Source organism: Nasonia vitripennis (assembly GCF_009193385.2).
Source record: "Nasonia vitripennis strain AsymCx chromosome 4 unlocalized genomic scaffold, Nvit_psr_1.1 chr4_random0010, whole genome shotgun sequence".
Classification (NCBI taxonomy): domain Eukaryota; kingdom Metazoa; phylum Arthropoda; class Insecta; order Hymenoptera; family Pteromalidae; genus Nasonia; species Nasonia vitripennis.
Genome location: NW_022279646.1, coordinates 671,256 through 693,402, shown reverse-complemented (window position 1 = coordinate 693,402; position 22,147 = coordinate 671,256). Strand labels below are relative to the sequence as shown.

The window sequence follows — 22,147 nt, the reverse complement described above, 5'->3', positions numbered from 1 at the left end:
CTTAAGGGAGTGCCAAAGTTAAAAACTACAGAAGCACCTATATACCACCTATAGGAAATACGATGAAGCGTGTTTCGTACATAGAAAACAAAGGCCTTGCTGTTTTTGCAAGGGCAAAGGTTTGCTTTTTGCCTGTATATTTTACGATATTATTTGTACAACAAAAGGTGTTCTAAGGAATTCCTTAACCTACAGTTACTTATAATTTCAATGCCTCAAAAGTTCAGAAAATGAGTTGCATCGAGATTTTAAGAGTATTTTAATTGTTGTAGAGTTAATATACTTGTTTTATAATACAGTAGCAAGTAAAAATACCTGCAAAGTGATAAGTATAGTTCCAATGTCCGATGATCTTCCATCATACTTAAAACTACCTTTCTCTATGCATATCTGCATATCTTATAAATTTAATTTTATATGTATCCCCCTAACTTATGACAATAAAACATTGCAAATTTTGTATGTTGTGTAATTGTTTTTATTAAGACATTACCATGTATTAACTGTTTCAATTCAAAATCTTAATGAATGATTTCTGTGTTACCCCCCATGTATAATATATATCTCTATTACACCTATTGCACGCAGAACAGCGTCTGCTGCAGTCAAAAGTTTCCGCAGCTATGCAGTGTACATATAACCTCAATTTTCGCGTACGCTATTTGTTATTTTTCGCGTACGCTATTTGTTGTTTTTCGCGTATGCTATTTATTACTTTCGCGCGCGCAATATAATTGTTCTTCGCGTACGCTATTATTGTTTATCGCGTACGCGAGTTGAACCTCGGCGAGGTCGCGCTATCGGCCACGGAGACAGACTCTTGAAAAAATACCGTGTTCAATTCAGTTCAACCCTGAAGGTTTGAGGATAATACACGGAGAAAAATTTGATAGTAGAAATTATTTTTTGGGATATAGCTATTAATATAACATTAACAATTACTTGGTAAGGAGGATTAGGACGTTTTCACCTGATAGAAATAGGCCTCTATGCATCACGTTAAATTCACGGCAAGATGTTTTCTAAGTTATTAACAATGCATAACAATGCAAATACATTACCTCCTGGTATAAAGGTATCCACTGACAAATCTAGGCTGCAGCAAAGCACTTTTAGATGTATTAAAGCTGTAATGAACGAACATAACATTAAATATCAGGATGATCAACTACGTATAAAATTTATAGGAAATGTTCCTAATCTGATTGATTCCAAGAATATGCCACAAGATCCAAAAAACTCGCAAGTTGTACTTCGTCCACCAAATCTAAGATAAGAATCAATAATTTATCCATCTACTACCAAAATACAAGATCTGTTATAGGTAAATTATCTCTTCTCAGAAGCTCCATTGGTCAACTCACCACTTTACCCAGTATATTAGTCTTTTCTGAGACTTGGCTACACTCAGATATATCATCATCAGAAATTGGTCCATCTAATTATAATATTTTTAGGATGGATAGAGACTGCAGTACAGTCCAACAAAGAAGAGGTGGAGGTATGCTAATAGCAGTAACAAAAAAAGTTAATTCGTTCATTCACTCCTCAGTTGAGCAAGTCTTTGTTGGTATAAAATAAGATGATCTCAAGTTAATAATAGGCTCTGTTTATATTCAACCAAACTCAAACTTTGAATCATTTAATTGCCATCTAAGTACTGTAAGTAAGATTAGTGAAGACTTTCCAGAATATAAGCTCATTGTTATTGGAGATTATAATCTGCTCCAAGTGCAATGGACATCTGATCCCCTTCAGTACAGATCAATGGCTTAATTACTGCCTAACCTTGCAACTGCAGCAAGAAGCATGGTTCAAACGTTTGCATATCTCAATATGGATCAACTCTATCCAAAGCATTCATCCAAAGGTTACTCACTGGATTTATTATTTGCTGAGAAGGAGTTAATTCTAGTTATTGATGACTGTGACAATCTATTGCCTACGGATGAACATCATGAAGCTATTCTATTTACTACTAATTTTAAAATTCCTTCAAATATAGACTTTAAATATAGAAATTTGTATAAAGCCGATTTTGCTGTACTGTAACAACCAAGAAGCATGGTTCAAACGTTTGCATATCTCAATATGGATCAACTCTATCCAAAGCATTCATCCAAAGGTTACTCACTGGATTTATTATTTGCTGAGAAGGAGTTAATTCTAGTTATTGATGACTGTGACAATCTATTGCCTACGGATGAACATCATGAAGCTATTCTATTTACTACTAATTTTAAAATTCCTTCAAATATAGACTTTAAATATAGAAATTTGTATAAAGCCGATTTTGCTGTAATTAAACAAAGATTCTCAGAGATTGATTGGGATCATGAATTATCGTACAACATTTTGGATGATAAAGCAAATGTGTTTCAAAATATATTAAATAAAATCATATCAGATCTAGTACCTGTCAAACATTCTGTTATTTCATCATATCCTCATTTGTTTTCAAGCAATCTAAATTAATATCTGATCAAATAGAATTCAAGAAAATTAGGGCTAAGTGCATTAGACTATCTAGAATTAAGTATAAAGAGTATAAGACTAAGTCGAGGCTAATATTAAAGTTAATCCAAAATCTTTCTGGTCTTATGTAAAACGTACTAGAAATGACAATGACCTACCTTCTAGTTCTGTCTATAACAATGTTTATGCGAATTCTGATACTGAAATCGCGGATCAATTTGCTAATCACTTTGGGTCTACATATTGTACTACCGTACGTCGTATGTTCCATCGGACATTTCATGTAATTCTCTTAATAGTATTGTTATATCTAAGAAAGTACTGTTACTTTCCGTATATAATCTAAAGGACAGCACCACTCTTGGCCCGGATAGAATTCCAGCATTTTTTATTAAAAGATGTATACATATATTGGCTGAACCATTACTAAAAATGTTTAATGTGTCACTTGCAACTGGTTTGTTTCCTAGTCCGTGGAAAAAGTCATTCATAAACCTAATTTTTAAGGACGGAAGTAAAAATGATATTTCTAATTACAGACCAATCTCAATAGTTAGTTGCATTCCAAAAGTTTTGGATGCCATCGTTGCTATGAGACTTAGTGACTTCTTGATTAACTTAATAATCAGTGAACAACATAGTTTTATCAAAAACAAATCCACATTAACCAATTTATTGGTTTATACTAATTTTCTAACACAGGCCTTTTCAGATCAGTTGCAGGTTGAATCGGCTTACTTAGACTTCTCTAAAGCCTTCGATAGTGTTAATCATAATCTATGAGTGCGTAAGGCCAAATGCATGGGACTGGGTGATTCTGTTCTGAGATGAATCAACTCATACTTGACTAATAGAGTACAAATTGTTAAAGTTAGGAATGCTCTATCTAGGGAAATCAAGGTATCGTCGGGTGTCCCTCAGAGATCACATCTCGGTCCATTACACTTCTCCATATTTGTTAACGATATTGTCTCTGTCATAAAGTTTGCGAAGCTTGCAATATATGCTGATGATGTAAAAATTTATAATGTTATGAAATCACCCTTAGAATGTAGTAAACTACAAGAAGACTTAAATAGTATTTCTAATTGGGTATGTGAAAATGGGCTGAAACTTAATGTAAAGAAATGTAATGTTATCACGTTTTTCAATTTTAGACAGCTGTGTTTATGTGATTATAAATTGAATAATATGCCAGTGGTTAGAGTAACTGAGATAAGGGATCTTGGTGTGTTCCTTGACTCAAACCTATCATATGAGAAACATTAGTTTTATTGTCAGTAAAGCCTCAAAAATTGTTGGATTCACCTCTAGATTCTCAAAAGATTTTAGTAGTTGTCAAACTGTTTTAACACTATATAAAACTCTGGTTATACCTCTCTTTACATATTGCTGTCAGATATGGCGACCTTACAAGGATTATCTTGTAATATTCATTGCATCCGTTCAGCACAGATTCTTAAGATTAGCAGCCAGAATAGCAGTATTACTTTTCATAGGTTTGATCATGATTTCTCTAGACTTATGGTTGACTTAAAGATAAACCCAGTTGACTTGTTATTTGATTACCATGATGCATTGTTATCTTATAGAATTATAAATAGTTTTGTGAATATTTCTGATGCATGCGAATTATTTTCTAATAGACTAGTAAACTATAATTTAAGAAACTATCGTATGGTCAAAGAAACCACATGCACTAAAAATCAAATCTACCTCTCAAGACTACCTCGTTTGTGGAATAGTATACCTATCGAAAGAAGAAATGTAGAAGCAAGTACTTTTAAAACTAACTTTAAATCATTATTTCTTCCTAATAACTGATATTATCTAGTTTTGGTATTATAATAGTGTCTAAATCAGTGTATAGAATGACTGCGTGCGAGCTACCTCACTCAATAATATGTATTTTTGTTGAGGACTTGATAGTCCGTTTATATCAATAAATAAATAAATAAATAAATAAATATAGTGCGGCAGCCAGCTAGGTTCCCGTAGCCTTTTCAAACGGAATGACTCCACATACGTTTTTCTTTTGCCTGCTGAATTCGAATTTCGAGGGTGGAGTGTAACAAAAAATTGCAGGTTATTTGCTATAAACAATTTTCCGGAAAATTGTTGCAACATTTTCACTTTTTCGTACTAAAAAATATTTTTTTAGATTCCTTGTAAAAATTCAAGAAGAAAGTGTTACTATACATTTTTCCGTAAAATGCATCGTTTTTCTTTAAAATAAGATTAAACCTTTGAAAATGCAATGGTTTTTCTACTTTTCCCATATGAATTTTTGGATTCAATGATTTTTCTACGTGAAACAAAGCATTTTACGGAAAAATGTATAGTAACACTTTCTTCTTAAATTTTTACAAGGAATCTAAAAAAATATTTTTTAGTACGAAAAAGTGAAAATTTTGCAACAATTTTCCGGAAAATTGTTTATAGCAAATAACCTGTCATTTTTTTTACACTCCACCCTCGAAATTCGGATTTAGCAGGCAAAAATACATTAGAAAAAACAGACTTTTAAGATAATAGATTTTACTATCCAAAGATAGTAATTTTCGATAAGATTGAATTTTTGAAAATTTGATTTAAATTTCGCTTATTTCTATATTTAGACCTATGTTTGCTTCGATGTTAATACTATTCTATTATTTATTATTGTTATTAATTGTCTTTATGCTATTTAAAAAAAAGAAAGTGATTAAAAATTTTTTTGGAAGCGACGGGAATCGAACCTGGAGCTCAGGCTTGACAGTCGAGTGCGCTAACCATTTACCTAAACAGAACTGTTACGTACAAAATTTCAGATCTAGCTGATATATTAATTGACGTACGAAATAAAGTTATTAAAAATTAACGACAATTAATAAATAATAGAGTAAAATTAATGGACACAGAAGTTCATTATAATAAAATAAACGTAAAATATCACCCTGGTAGAAAAAGTCCGATTTAAACTGGGTAAAAACCTAAGAACTAGGTAGTTAAAATGTTAAAAACTATTGACATTTTATATGGCTAAAAATTGCTGGTAACTACTTACCCATTTTTCATGAGATAGAAATAAGCTTTATATAGTTATTGATGATTCAACAAGTTTGAGTGGGATACGATAGATAATTGTCAGTATTTAGGCGTTAAGTAAAAAATGCTATTAATTTCAGTAAATAACTCACGGACTGCGTTATATTATTGACTAAAATGGCTAAGGCGCGTGTCATATGAATTTCGCTTCCTGGAAGGCGCGAGTGCGAGTTTCCAGTCAGACTCAATTTTTCAAAAATGATTTTTCGCTTAGAAATCATTATACAATACCTTTCTTTAACGAACACTCCGACGTTAATACCAAGCTTTTTATATCTAACCTCAAATCGCAATATCCCACGTGTAACTGGATTCCAGTTTTTACCTAACTATTATGGGCAGTCACTATAAGCGTACTCAATCTAAGAAAAAGCGTTATATTTCCAACAAAAACTGGCAAGTTAAACCACCAATTTCTTAGAAAACCCTAAGAACTTGCTGGTTATTAGGATTCCGTTTCTACCAGAGCAACTAAAATACTGATTACCGCAGAAAAAAATTAAATTCAAATCTTACCGACTTAGAATATTATCATTTTTCCTACATTTTATAGTACATTCTACTATCTTAGGTAGTAAAAATTTAGTTTTATGAAAGCCGTAATAATTTTTACTATTTCAGACTCTCTTTACTCTTTTTACAGTGAATTTTACTATAAAATATAGTAAAAATTATTAACATCCGAGTCTGTACCCAAATTACTATCCGAGATAGTAATTTTTCTCAGTGTAGGTAAAGAGTTGTTTAATATACTATTATATCACTGACTAGCATAAATCCGCTGTCACGCATATCCGTAGCATTAGCAGTCCTTTTTTGTACCGTGAGGTTCCCTACTGAAAAATGTCACTTGATAATTCACTTCTTTAAAGGTTCTACCTAAGTGCCTGTGGTGTTTACGCCCCTCCTCCTATATATATGATAATAATAATACTTAAGGGGATGTCGTCCCAAGAAACACTGTTTTTCTATTACATAAAACTTTTTGAATAAAGTTTGCAAATGAAAAACCGAGTCTGTAGCGCCGTAGTGTTAACCCTACTGCACAAAATCAGATGACAATCAACTGATAATCAGCTTAATTAAGCCAGACTGTGTGCTGTGACTGGTGCGGAAGCCTGTTTGAAGGTTGTCAATGAGTAGTCTTGATTCAAGATATTCCGAGACTTGCCTGTGCACCAGCCACTCCAGCGTCTTTGATAAAAAACAGCGGAGAGAAATTGGACGGTAGTCAGTCAGGGCTGTTGGTGAACTGACCTTGTTCAGTGCTCGCACCAGCAACATCTTCCAGACAGAGGGGAAGCGTGACTCGTTCAAGGACAGGTTGAAAATCCGATATATCGCGATTTACAAATTGATTGTAATGATATTTAATTTTTTGACGTGTCATTATTAAATACACTATTAAATATTAGGTGTAAACTCGATGATAAATTCTAACCAATCAAAAGCAAGATTTCAGAAACATTTTACGAGATTTAATTACCGTCGAGAATAAATAAATATATTCAATACAGTTAACATTATATAAATATAGTTATGGCTACTAGTACACTCTAAAGTCTAAAAAACAAACACAGGCGCAGGAAAGAATAAATGCTTCGACTACTTCTTTGGGAAAGTATAAATCATTACATACATACTTTTGACGAGTACAAAAAGAATAAAAGGTACAGTTTATTCTTTTGTAAAGAATAAAACATACACTTAAATATTTTGTGAAAAATAACATTCTGTTCCGCAATTTCAAAAGAATAAATCGCACAGTTTATTCTTTTGTAAAGAATTAAACGTGCAGGTTAATCTTTTGCCAATAATAAATCATGCCGTTAAATTTTTTGCAAAGAATAAAATTTCGCCCCACCATTTGAAAAGAATAAATGTCACAATTTATTCTTTTGTAAAGATTCTATCTCACAGTTTAATTTTTTGTAAAACATAATATTTTACTCTGTCATTTCAAAAGAATAAATGTCGAGTTTTATTCTTTACCAAAAGATTGGATCGAGCAATTTCATCTTTATCAAAGAATAAAATTTATTCCTATAATTAGAAAGAATAGATCGTTGTTGTTATTGTTAACAAAAAGAGTAATTATACATATACACTTATTGTTGAATGATATTATTTATTAATAATTTGAATGTCCTGATGCATCAAACCAAATCAAATCAATGCAGGACTAAATCTGCAGATAACATCTTGCGATATGCATAAATATATACAGCATTCATTATTTCATATTCACAAACACAGCTTTAATAAAGGGCATATCTGCACAAAGAACTATTTGCAATATCCCTTTTATCAGGATCAAATCTACAGATTATATTTTGAGATATGCATGAATACATACATCATTCGTAATTTTATATTAAAATACATAACAAATAAATAACTTGAAAAACAGATCATATCGCCGTTCTCGGTAGGCGCGCCCCACATACTCACACACACACTCTGCGCCGGTGGTGTTGCTGGCTCACTCGCTGGAGCCGACGACCTCTCGTTTGGCCGCTGATCGACAGACCGGGTCGTTCTTGCTTCTCGTAGCTGGAGTTGACTTGGACATCTTCTTCTCGCGATCTCACACACACTCTCACTCTCTCGCACGCTATCGGTCGTCGCTCGATGCTGTCAGTCTCGCACACGAGAGCGGACGCGTTCGCACCTATGGCCGGAAGCTATCTCCTTGTCCGACGGACCGCGACTTATACGCGAGGCCCCGAATCTTGCCTCGCACTTGCGCAACGTCGCGTTTCAACGATGCGCGAATCTACCCGATTTCGCACCTCGTTGCAATGTACCTTTTATACAATTCAATAGTTTTTTATTTATAAAATACATCAAGTTTTGGGGAATAAGTGCAAAAAAATCCGTACAGACGGACATTTCTTAAGTGCTTTCCGACTTAACGAGAGACACACGAACCTCCGTCATATGCACACGGACCTTTGTTTTAATAAGAACAATAAAAGTTGTTTTAGAGCATTATTTACGGATATTTATCTGTATCTTATTTATGCTTATGAAATTTGTTGTTACGCTTAATATTGGCTGTTTCAATAGAGGTGCTCTGTTCGCTTTGGCTATCTGTGAGACGGATCTAAAATTGTTACTCTAAAATCAATGTTGCGTGATTGCAACATTTTACATGAGTATGCTAAACTCTTAATTTAACTACTGGGGAAAATGACTGGTAAAAAAGTCTGAATTTAAATACTGGGAAATGAAGAGTACTGACTGGAATGATACTCCTTAATATAATAGAGGATTAAGCTGATATCACCTGATAATCAGCTGACATTTTGGCATGTTTATCAGTAGATTATCAGCTGATTATCATCATTGTACATCTAATGATATAGATCACATGAGTTGATAATATCAGTTGATTGTCATCTGCCTTTTTTTCAATAGGGTTATATACATTGTTCGTTTATGTTTACATTTGTCGACTATTCAATTGTGAAGTAAATATGTTGTTTATTTTTATTCGTTACATATATTTCATTGAAAGTTTATAAAAAACAACTTGAATGAAAATTTAATTTCGGTTATATTGCGGGACGCTGTACTGTAGATTTTCGAACAATGCCGAATTTTTTTTCTTCCTTCATGAGTTATTGTCTCCAAGCCATGTACTCAACACGATGCCGTATGTTCAGATACTTACGTTTGCGTACGTAATTCATACCACTGCGTAGAGATTTTACATTCGTCCAAAATTGGATAAGATTACAATACTTTGTGTGAAATGACAGTGTGATGGTGAAATCGCGTAGTAAATTGTCAGCTTTAAGGTGTCGTTTACATAGAAAGTAGTAATATTACTACGGGAATGGTAATTTGACTTAAGGAAGTAATGTGATAACAATAAATTAATCTTGGAAAAATATTTATTTTTTATAAACAATGCATTCAAAACTTTACTACTACAGTATTGTACAGTTAGTCATATCTATATACTGTACGGACTTAAAACTTTTGTAATACTTTGAGTTAGTTACAAAAAAGTTAACATTGTTACTTATAAATTAGTTTGAATACTGTTGAACTTCGAATACTTCGAAACATGTTATTTTGTTCATTTATTTGCATAAAATAATATTTGAATTTTCAACTTATGAATTAATTTTATTACTTATTTATTTTTATTACCAGAAAATATAATTACATAGAAGTTATAATAACAATAACAATCTACGCAATTACCCAGAGGTAAACAGAGTGATCTGTTCCTAGGTCCAGTACAAAACTAACATGCTAACTTAATACACAATAGGGGTGATTCTAAAACAATACAACATTTTGATACCACCGTGATCAACGTGAAAAACTGAGTCCAGGGGAATTGGTCCGAAAAATTTTCCTCCACTTTTCAATTTCCCAGTCAATAAAAGAAAATGTCCCCACCACTGCGCTAGGCGGATAAGCGCGTGAGGGGAAGTGAGCGTGGTGGCGGCCGCGCGGTGACGAGTAAGGGAAACCGTTGCTAAGGAGGTCGGCGACGGCTGCGCGAGAAAAAGGGAAAGCGGACGCGATTTGAACTATTTCCGCAGAATCTGATGATCGGCTTGCGCCGAAAACTAATGTTCCATGAGCAAAATCATTGCAATCTGAGAAAAGCTAGGAAGTGCGTAGTTCAACGCAGATCGAAACGTAACCAATTTACAGGTTATCTAGGTCTTGCATTTTAATTTCAAATGAGTCTCTGCTTCGACGTACAGCCCGAACTTGGTCGGTACTGCTGATTACGAGCTATCGAGAGCTTGGCTCGGAAAAATTTCAAACGAGAGACCGCTTTTATAGCACAGAATGTGCTTCCTCTTGTTTCCATTGCGTGAGCGGTGATTAGAAATGTTTTGTGTGTACGACTGTCCAAGTCTCTACGCCCGGTTTTACTTTTTTTAGTTGAAAAGGGAGAGGGTCTAAAGCCCCGTAAAGGTAGCATAATTTTGGAGCATAGCACACGAGATAGCATGCTTCCGCTGGCCTTCACCGCAAGGGCGTAAGGTTTTAGAATGGAATAAAAAGGCGTTTTAGCAGAATATCCTAACTTCATACTTTTCCATATCACAGAATATTCCATGACCTAATTCCTTTTCCTTCATTTCCAGATTTCCTCGATGGCATGGGCATTCTCCGATCACAGTGAATTGAAAGCAGCAAAATACTCTATTCTGATGCCAACTTTTAAGGCTTTCTTTAAGGTGGGGTTCTGGTGTTTTCACTTTTTTTACCCCCTTTAGATCTAGTGAGCTAAGATTTTGACCTCATTATGTATATAAAAAAATATGATTTTATATAAATTTTCAGCCCAATTGATCTAATATTTACAGAAATACAGAATTTTTTATTATAATTTAGCTATATTGTTAATGAAGAAAAGCTACTGAGTTCTATATATACAGGGTGGGCCATTTTAATCAAACCAGTCTAATAACTCCTAAATTAAGCCATGAACAGAAAAATTGTTCAGGTGAAAGTATACGTTTAAACTAAAATGGTGGAATGAGTGAGGGAAGGTTAGGTGAATAAATCAAACGCAATAAAAACACAATGAATTGCGCGGGAAAGAGACGACTTGCCTCGGCGTAAAAACTCTCACGGAGAAGAGAGAAAAGCCGGGACAAGCGAATAGCTTTATTGAAGAAATAATGAAATTATACAATGCAAAGTGACTCTAGGATAAACCAAATAAAGAGAGAGAGAAAAACGCAATTATGACTAAACGCTAAATTCGCCGCGAGGTACCTTTCGCACGCTAGAGAGATCTCCTACCTTGTTCGCAGAACGAAACGTGGACGGCGCGACGTAAAGCCCTGGCCGCACGTGGGTGTGATGCACCTTCCTCGGTCGCAGGACGCTTCGACGTCTCGAGGGAACCTATCCTGGACCACGGGCAGACCTTTTCAGCCCTGCCGCGTAGGTAGCGATCGCCGGGTGGAGATCGGCACGCCGAGGAAACTCGAACGTGGCCGACGTCCCAACACACGAAGAAAACACACACACAGCACACCGCTCGTAATTCGCACACAATACGCTACGCACGTAATTAAAAGTAGAGTCGACCGTCCTGAAAAGGACATGAGTGACGACTTTAATAGCACGCAAATACAAGAGGTGTAGACGCAAGATGCAAAAGTCGACCGGTTCCTCGGGAGAAGCTGTCAGAACTGACTGGCACGTGGCGCGAGCCCCAATCCCGCGCGAAAAAGATACGCCCCTGGCGGCGCGCGCAAGGGCTCGCCCGCTCTCGCCGCAGCGATCGACGCTCTAGGGCGCGAATTTCAAATCTCGCTAAACGGCCATACATAACCCGAACAGTTAAGGTATCCTACGCAACCCATTTGCATCTCATGATTCCAGAAAATTTGAGTGTAATCTTTAAGCCGATGTGAAAGATTTATAGTGATTAGATTTTCAAATAAATTTTTTTATTTTTATAAATAAATGTATCATTTGATTGCATAAAATTAATAATAAAGTGACTTAAATTACAATAAATTTTGATGTACCTGGATTTGCCATTAATATCATATGGGCTATAATAAAAATGTGATCACTATGATTTGCAGGTAAAATAACAAAGAATTCACCGTAGTTTGCTGGAATCATGAAATGAAAATGCATTGCGCAGGATGCATTTTGTATAATTCAAAACTTAAAGCTGAGAAAATGAGGTTTTTGTAAAAAAGTACTGTTATTCATAATATTTTATAAATAATCTATTTCACTGTACATAAATCTTTACAAAATGATTTCATAATCATCCGTACTTTAGTTTTTAATGTTAACATTAATATCTTCTTATTTTATATTTACATAACCTCACTAAGCATCAGTCTGACCTCAGTCATCAGATAATAATAATCTCAAATCCTGTAATCCTGTAATCCTGTAAAACTATATAAAATTATTAATTCTCTTGATTTATATTTATACTCTTATCATAAAATTTATATAAAATTTTAGAACTCACTTAGAAACATCCGGCACCATAAGTAACACATTCTGATTGTACTTTTAATGACTCTTGTCGTTTACTGCCATATTTTTTTGAAATTCTTGCAGCTTTAGACTCTGGTTCATGTTTCTTGTCACTTGAGAGTTTCCTTTTTTTATCCTTCTGAGTCGTACTTTTTTCTGCGCGACTTGTCATCTTACTGTTTGTAATTGATGCAAGTATCTCAGCACTTCTTTGACGACCCAGGTTGTACTCAGAAACTGTATGAGCTGCAGCAATTTCTACTGTAGTTTTTGATGAAAAATTATTTTTGGAGCACTTTCTCCACAGCACTGAATGTATAGCCTCGTTGGCATTTTGAGTAAGTCCTTGGGTGCACCGAGATAATAACACCGGAACACAAAATAAAAAAAGTTGTCTGCGCGAGAAATCAGACCTATCTATCTTTATGTTTTTCGGGTCGCTGAATTCGAATATAAGGTCAGTTAGGCCCCATCACGTCAGGGTCAAGGTCAGTTGGAGGTCAAATTAAGAAGAAAATGTTTAAAAAAATTAAAATGCCATATATTTATGTTTTTTTGGTCGCTGAATCCAAATCCGGAATCAGTTTGGCCCCATCTCGTCAGGTTCAAGGTCAGTTCAAGGTCAAACTGAGAAGAAATGATTAAAAGAAATAAAAATGCCATACATTTATGTTTTTTCGGTCGCTGAATCCGAATCCGGGGTCAATTTTACCCGATCACGTCAGGTTCAAGGTCAGTTTGAGGCCAAATTGGGAAGTAACGGTTAAAAAAATTAAAATGCTATATATTCATGTTTTTTTGGTCGCTGAATCCAAATCCGGAATCAGTTTGGCCCCATCACGTCAGGGTCAAGGTCAGTTCAAGGTCAAACTGAGAAGAAACAGTTTAAACCGATTAAAATGTCATATCAAAACTTTCCAAAAATGGAAAAAGATACCGAAAAATTGTAAAAAATCTTATTTAATCACATAATATCTTCCTTGTGTACAGAGAAAAGTTGCTTTCGTTTATATTTTTTTCTTATTTTGCTTTTTTTCCACTAGCTTAGTAACTCTCGATGTCTTTCGTCACTCCTTTTTTCTCTTATAACGAACTCTTTTTACTTCAAATGACCTATGCAATGAGTTTCTTTTTCTCTTTTTGTTATTTGTTTTAATGTCTCTCTTCAGTGTCCAGCAAAAATCTGCCAGGGATAAAACTGTTAGTATCGAACCCATGGATGTGGACCGCTCAGGCGAAGTAGAAGAAATGCAAGTTGATGAGTCCTGTGACGAAGAAGGTTCTGAGGTTGAAGAAGAATCTGACGAAGAATCCTCAAACGAAGAATACCTGCCAGCTAGTACAAGAAAAGCTCCAGAAACCTTTAACCAAGAAGAGTTAAGTGATCTTATTCGAAATTTAGGATTAACTAAAGATGGAGGAGAATATCTAGCGTCAGTTCTTAAAACGAAAAATCTGTTAGCAAAAGGAACAACGGCCTCTTTTTATCGAGATAGAGAAGAAGAATTTAGGAATTTTTTTACGAACGATGAAGAGAATTCGTTGGTATATTGTATAGATGTTAAAGGTTTAGTCGATGCAATAAAACCGAATACGTATAAAGACGAGGAATGGAGACTTTTTATTGATTCGTCAAAACGAAGTCTGAAAGCTGTTCTGCTTCATAACGGAAACAGGTTTGCATCCATTCCCATAACTCACTCGACTAAGCTGAAAGAGACTTATGAAAATTTAGAAATTGTATTGGAAAAAATAAAGTACTTGGAACATCAATGGAAAATTTGTGGTGATCTTAAAATTGCAATCATGATTTTAGGACAACAATCAGGTTTTACTAAAAATCCCTGCTTCTTGTGTTTATGGGATAGTAGAGACAGAGTAAATCACTACGTTAAGAAAGTATGGCCAGCTAGAACACATTTTGAACCAGAATCGAGGAACATTATACGTACGCCATTGATTGACCCATCAAACTATCTGCTACCACTACTTCATATCAAACTTGGCCTCATGAAGCAGTTCGTCAAAGCTCTGGATAAAGATGGCGATTGTTTCCAGTATTTGGGAGAAAAGTTTCCCGCAATAAGGGAAGCTAAATTAAAAGAAGGTATTTTTGATGGTCCTCAAATTCGTACTCTATTTGAAGACGAAACATTTATCACAAAAATGAACGACACAGAAAAAGCTGCATGGCAAAGTTTTAAAACTGTTCGTGAGAACTTTTTAGGAAATAAAAAGAATGAGAACTATCAGGAACTAGTTGAACAAATGTTGGAGAATTTCAAAAATTTGGGTTGCTTGATGAGTTATAAAATGCATTTCTTACATTCCCATCTTGATTACTTCCCTCTTAATCTAGGAGATGTCAGTGAAGAACAGGGAGAACGATTTCATCAAGATATAAGTGTAATGGAGAATCGATACCAAGGAAGATGGAATGTCAACATGATGGCAGATTTTTGCAGGACACTGAAGAGAGACATTAAAACAAATAACAAAAAGAGAAAAAGAAACCCATTGCATGGGTCATTTGAAGTAAAAAGAGTTCGTTACAAGAGAAAAAAGGAGTAAAGAAAGACATCGAGAGTTACTAAGCTAGTGGAAAAAAAGCAAAATAAGAAAAAAATATAAACGAAAGCAACTTTTCTCTGTACACAAGGAAGATATTATGTGATTAAATAAGATTTTTTACAATTTTTCGGTATCTTTTTCCATTTTTGGAAAGTTTTGATATGACATTTTAATCGGTTTAAACTGTTTCTTCTCAGTTTGACCTTGAACTGACCTTGACCCTGACGTGATGGGGCCAAACTGATTCCGGATTTGGATTCAGCGACCAAAAAAACATGAATATATAGCATTTTAATTTTTTTAACCGTTACTTCCCAATTTGACCTCGAACTGACCTTGAACCTGACGTGATCGGGTAAAACTGACCCCGGATTCGGATTCAGCGACCGAAAAAACATAAATGTATGGCATTTTAATTTTTTTAAACCTTTTCTTCTTAATTTGACCTCCAACTGACCTTGACCCTAACGTGATGGGGCCTAACTTACCTTATATTCGAATTCAGCGACCCGAAAAACATAAAGATAGATAGGTCGGATTTGTCGCGCAGACAACTTTTTTTATTTTGTGTGCCGGTGTAATTCTTCATTTGACAATCTTTCATATATTGGTAGAATATTTTCTACAACAACCTGATTCAAAAACACTTGCATACTTGTATGACTATGCGGCTTTTTTTCTGCTACAGCACGCTTGTAAAAGCACCAAGACTGCTTTCCTTGAGGACACAGTGAATGATTGTTCTTTTTATCTGTGTAACTACAATGATATAAAGTAGCCATAATTTGTTTTTGCATGTCCCGTACATTGTTTTTATTGCGAACAATAGCATTCCTATAATATCCAGCAAGCGTGCCAATCACTTTGTTGGTCAGCGCTCCAGCTGACTTTCCACCAAGTGTTATCCCCTTTGCTTTAGCACTTTTTACTATTTCTCTTAAAGCTGTAGACAATCGTTTAGCCACATGATTGATGCACTCTTCTTTCGCTAATGGATCCGAATAAATATTAAGTGAGGATAAATGATTGAATGTTTTAGCGTTACCATCAGATAGCATTGTCATATATCTCGTTTCACAATCACTTACAGATCTTCGCCATAGAATTTCAGCTATGGCTAACTCCATGGAGGCGGAAGAGCCATCATAATTTTTATTACAATTGCCTGAAGTTTTGTGTGATTTGTACCAAATATCAAACTCTGGAGAGTCAGATCCTAGATCCTTTTCAGTAATCATGCACATGTGGCAATATTTACTAAGCACTTCATAGTCGACAACAAGACCAGTCATCACATCAATAACGCAACCAAATTCATAAAGAGAGGTGAACCCACGCTTATGCCAAGATCCATCGTACGAAGAAAGAATGTCAATTACTTTTTCAGATAATAAATCTGGATTCAAACTTTTATGAACTTGATGCACAATTTTTCTGCTCTTTGAAAAAACTTCTCTTTTTAGCTGTATAGACTTGTCACTGTTTCCATGTAACGGTAAAAGGGCGAAGTGGATATGCAGTGCATATTTACAGAAGCACAAACATCCTGAAGAGCAGCGATTCCTAATCCTACTTTTGTAAAAGACAATCTCATTGATCACGAAAGAAGAGTTGTTCTTATTAGGATCTGTACGTGAGCTTGAAAATGTATCCACACATTCTTCAACACAAACTTTGCAATTAAACAATAAATTCACAGCAAAACCATTTCGTTGTCCTAATTCAAAATTCACTGAATTTGTTTTACAAAATTCACATGTCATCTGTCAGCTATAACTTTAAAAACATTCATGTTTTCTTCTTCATCAACAACATCACTTGAACTTTTTAACATATCAGTAAATGCCAATTTTCTTGTTGTTGCTGACTCTTGCAGTTTAGCTTGCATAGCATTTACTGTATTGTTAGAAACACTTCTAGTGCAAGGTTTTTCACTGAGAGAATTACGATTTGGAACACTAGTTTTTGTTGCATTTTTATTTTGATCAGTCTTGTTTACATTTGCTCGAGCTTTTATTAGGTTAGCTGCACTCGTAGCACTTTTACGATTTTTTTTGGCTTCGGTTTACGCCACTTTGAATGTATAGCCCCCATTGTTGTAATTTATAAATTAAAAAATTATAAATTATGCAACTACAACTTTAGCATATACATATATTTTGTTTACATGTATGGTATATAAGTATGTAACAAACATAGACTCGCACAGCAGAACAATTTGTACCGTATAAACGTTTGTGCCGCCATCTATCGCAGGGTTCACAGACTGGGCCGATTGGAAAAAATGATACTTACGTTTTCATTTTGCATTCAAACTATCTATTCGTCGTTTAAAAATCAATATTAAAATTAAATGTGTAGCAATTTATGCACTAGAATGCACACATCAATTTTTCACGCTGATCACGGTGGTACCAAAATGTTGTATTGTTTTAGAATCACCCTGTATAAATTTTTAATAGTACAAAATAACTAAGTAACAGAGATCAGTTGTGTTACGGCCTGAATAGATATTTTTTTATCAACTAGTAATAATAAATTTTGATTTCTAAATTAAAACGGTTATTTACTATAATAATTTCCTTACATCATAACTATATAAATACTGAATTTGTTAGGTTACAATGTATCTTGAGTCTTAGTAGCAAAGTGCTACTAGACAAAGTTTTGTAACCATTTACTGCACTCAATTCTTTCGTTCACCAATATTAATTAACGTGTGTCTCGTTGTAGTGAAGGTTTCGTTGGAAGGATTTATCGTTCTGGCAAAAATTTTGCTTTTAATTTTGCTTAATCTTGCTGGACATGTAAGTCCAACTGCACATGTTACCCTGTAATGTGAAAACATCTGTCTATGTTGATATGCTGAGTCGCATTTGCTAGATGAGGTGAAGACTATGTCATCAAGAACAATTAGGTCCTTATGCTGAGGTTGTTGTTTTAGAGGGTACATTGAGTTGATAAAAGTCTGTTTTACACCTCTATCAAAGTATAGATATGCTTTGTTAGAACCTTAGTAGTTAAGGTAGTTCACTCGGTCAAAAGAGTAGTTTTAGAATTTGGAAATTTCAAATACTATTTTATTATAGAATAGTAATGTACAAGCGAGAATATTTAAAAATTATATAAAAGAGAACAAAGACCATGCTTCATAAAATATTTTCAAGCATTGATTGCTCGGATATTAATTAAAGAAAAAATCATTAATAATTACTCTTTTTTTTGACTGACCTTAATGAAACAAGGCTCATTTTGTTCGTTGAGGAATTTTAGGGGGAGTAACGATAGGAAAATTTAAGATACTATGTACCAGAACGGCAATAGATCAGTTTGTTTAAGAAAATCACTCAAATTTTAATAAACTAACTGATCTAGCGCCGTTCTTAGATATTTACAGTTGTCCGTTCTTTTTAAGACTTAGTTATCCAGTTTTATCTTAAAGTTAGTTGGAACACTATCCTGATAATTGCCAAAGGTCATATATGTAGATTTATCCAGATTTAATGAAAGTTTGTTTACGGCAAACCAGTTCAATATATTTTTTATTTCTTCGTTTAGTTTATGTTCAACGCTTTACCAAGTATTTATTATTTATTTATTATTACCAGAAGAAATTTACAAGGTATGTATTTCATACCTGGAAACCTGCAGAGGTAAATAAAATTACCTGTTCGCAATCTGGTTACAAAGGAAAAAGAAAAATATAAACAAAACTTAAAATTAAAACTTAAAACTAAGATATATACATTTGGCATTAGCTTCTAATAACAAATTTGTGTATTGCATACAGAAACAATTTTTTTCTTTTATTATTTTTCTAACAGTTGTATCGTATCCAGTCTTTTATGATTTTCTTTTGAGGGTATTTATTTATATTTAATACTTTTAGTCGATTAGGAAGCTCATTATATACATTAATTGCTTTCATATAGCTGTTCTTATTGCTGATTCTCTTATTTGTTTTTGGTATAATAATACTTCTATTCCTAGTAACACTATCTGATGCTAAGAATTTTTCTTTGAGATCATAGTAGTGTAGTTTAAGAGCTTCGAAAGCAAACAGTTGTCCTATATTTAATGGATTGTCTTGTAACAAAAAGTTATTTTTATTGATGATATGATGATTCTAAGGTTAATTCCTAACCTCTAAAGCCAGCCTTACTCCGACATCTTACGACTCGCTTTATCTCTGTGTGCATACAGGATAAAGAGAAGAATGAGACGAGCGATGAAGATATGTGGAGCTGTGCGCTCACGATCCCACAAATCTGAGGGATAGCCTCAAAACACGGTGACACTATCCCGACCGTTTCTGTGCGCACACAGAGCGGTCAAAATCGTTGTTACGCGACAAATTCGGATCGCCGTAGCCGTGCGCTCGCGACTTCACCGTCCCGAATGAATTCCTAACCTCAAAATCCGGCACCTACTCGTAATACCGCCACCGAACCGATACACCGATACCGCACCCGCCGAATCATTATTGTAACATCGCGTAGATATTCTTATAATTTGTTAACCGCGTTAGTTTGAACAATTTTACTTGTAAAGGCAAAGTATTTTTAACGAGACGCATAATTGATTTCTGTTTCAGCCGGGATTTAACAACTGATTTCAAATACTATTGTTTAATTTAGAAATATACTTTATTATTGTTAAGAATATAAAAACAGACTCTATTTTGCTTCTTTCCCCTATCCAGATCATGGAACCGACTGACTGTCCAGTCTCTCGAGGAAAGATGAACCGTTACATGGCGCTCGGACCGGGACCTGATTAAGAATATTTCGCCTAAAATTTTTTTCTTGCGATAAATTGTACACAGAACAACGTCTCGAAGTAAAACCGGGGATTTTTTTTATACGATGAGGGTTAGTTAGATTTACTGCCTCAACAAGGATCAGCTTATCACCGAACTACGGGAGAAAAACCTCTACTGAGAGGGTGCCGTAGTAGAGCTAACGACTACAGGATTTCGTCGGAAGAGCAGAAGATCCAACTGGATATGATGAAAAAGCCGATTTGAAACAAGACTTAGAACTTGAACGCTACGAATTAAGTCAACGAACGCTTGAAGAGACCCGTAACGCCGGACGCTCATCCACCTCGACCGGACATCCACCGGAGATACCACCAGGAGAAAATAAAATTCTTGACCAGATACGCAAATGGAAATGTCACTTTGAGGGAAGAGACGTCTACTTTTTCTTAGAACGGGTCCGGGAACTACAGGCGTCGTACGGATTTACCGGTGAACAGCTACTGCAAGGAGCCCCTGAACTGCTGCGAGGAGAAGCCCTGCAATGGCAACGGAATTACGCCAGTGACTGTCGGACATGAGAGGAGCTTGAAATCAGGTTAAAAAATTTTTATTTATCAAGCGGAAAACGACGTAATTTAACAAGACAAATCGCCGAAAGGATTTAGAAACCCAACGAGAACATAATGTCTTACTGCAATGCATTGACGACCCTGATGAAAAGAAGGGGAGGATATACGCTGATAGAGCAACTCGACAATCTATATTACCATATTAAACCCGAGTTACAATTGCGGGTGCGCAGGGAGGAGATCAAGGACGTACCTCAGCTCATACAGCGCATCGAAGAATACGAAAATATTGCTGCCAAACTGCGCGAACAAGAACGAAAAACCGCCATCAATAGCGCTTCCCCGAATAAAAACACCACCGACTATTATAACAGAGCCGGATGCTGTTGGCGTTGCAAACAACGCCGCTATTTCCGCGCTGACTGCAAAAATGTAGAACGGAAGTTCTAAATGCGCCAAGGGACGGCTCTACAGTAGCGGGAGACCGTCCCAAGACGGCCGATACCTCGTAAGCGTACAAATAAACCAAGATATGGTGCTGGCATTGGTTGATTCAGGGGCCGTGAGTTCGTTCATAACGTCAGAAACCGACACGATCGGACAAAACAACGGTTGGCGGCATGAGAAGCAAGAGACGATCGCTACACTGGCAGACGGCTCAACCACCGAGGTGACAGACTATGTGGAAAGTAAGGCGACGACTCTCGGCGCCACCGTCAGGAACAAATTTATTATCATGAAAGGGCTACGCCATGAGACACTATTGGGGATGGACGCATTACGCAAACTGAACATCCGCCTGATCATAGCGGGAAGGGAATTACAACCCAACCTATCCATTACCTTAGTTCTCTCAGTCAGCGACGTCGGCATTCAAGAAATCTCGAAGGATCGACAAACACGAGTGGACGAACTCATCCATTACGAAAGAGAGCTCTTCGGTGATATACAGGGTCTCACACCGCTCATCGAATACACAATAAAGGTAACTGAATCAAATCCAATCAAACAACGCTACAGGCCACGCAACCCCGCCATGCAACAAATAATCGACGAGGCTGTCGATGAAATGTTGCAGGAAGATGTGATTGAGCCATCTGACAGCGCCTGGAGCTCCAACATAGTTCTCGCAAAGAATAAGGATGGAAAAAGGCGTTTCTGCATCAACTTCCAGGGCATCAACAAAATCAGCATCAAAGATGCACACCGGCTACCACAAGTTCACGCGACACTAAACAAACTCCGGGGAGCAAAGTACCTAACCACGATCGATCTGAAAAATGGATACTGGCAAATACCGCTGTCGGAGGAAAGCAAGAAGTACACCGCTTTTATCGTTCCCGGAAGAGGCTTAATGCAATTTAAGGTTTTTCCATTCGGTTTACACTCGGCACCAGTAGCATTCATTCGGTTGATGAACGCAGTCATCACACCGGATTTAGAACCGAATGTGTTTTGTTACCTCGACGACATAGTAATTGTTACAGAGGACTTTGAACAGCACCTGCACCTGATTAGCGAAACCTTCAGCTGGTTACGGGATGCCAAGCAGAAGCCGAATTGGGAAAAAAGCCACTTTTGGAGAAAACATCTGAAATACCTAGGTCATGTGGTTAACGAGGAGGGGCTACACATGGACAGAGAAAGTAAGGGCAATCTGCAACCGCCAACGAACCTCAAGGTGTTACGT

At 35.7% G+C, this 22,147-nt stretch overlaps 1 protein-coding gene across 3 annotated transcripts in view; it reads left to right on the top strand.

Annotated features, from left to right (window-relative positions):
• LOC100117234 (probable 26S proteasome complex subunit sem1) overlaps positions 1 to 22,147 on the top strand; it is an 87,415-nt gene that overhangs the window by 2,686 nt on the left and 62,582 nt on the right. The window contains exon 2 of one of the 3 annotated variants that reach the window (XM_032602086.1): positions 10,683 to 10,775. Coding sequence (XP_032457977.1) covers positions 10,683 to 10,775 — 93 coding nt within the window. 3 annotated transcript variants of the gene reach the window in all.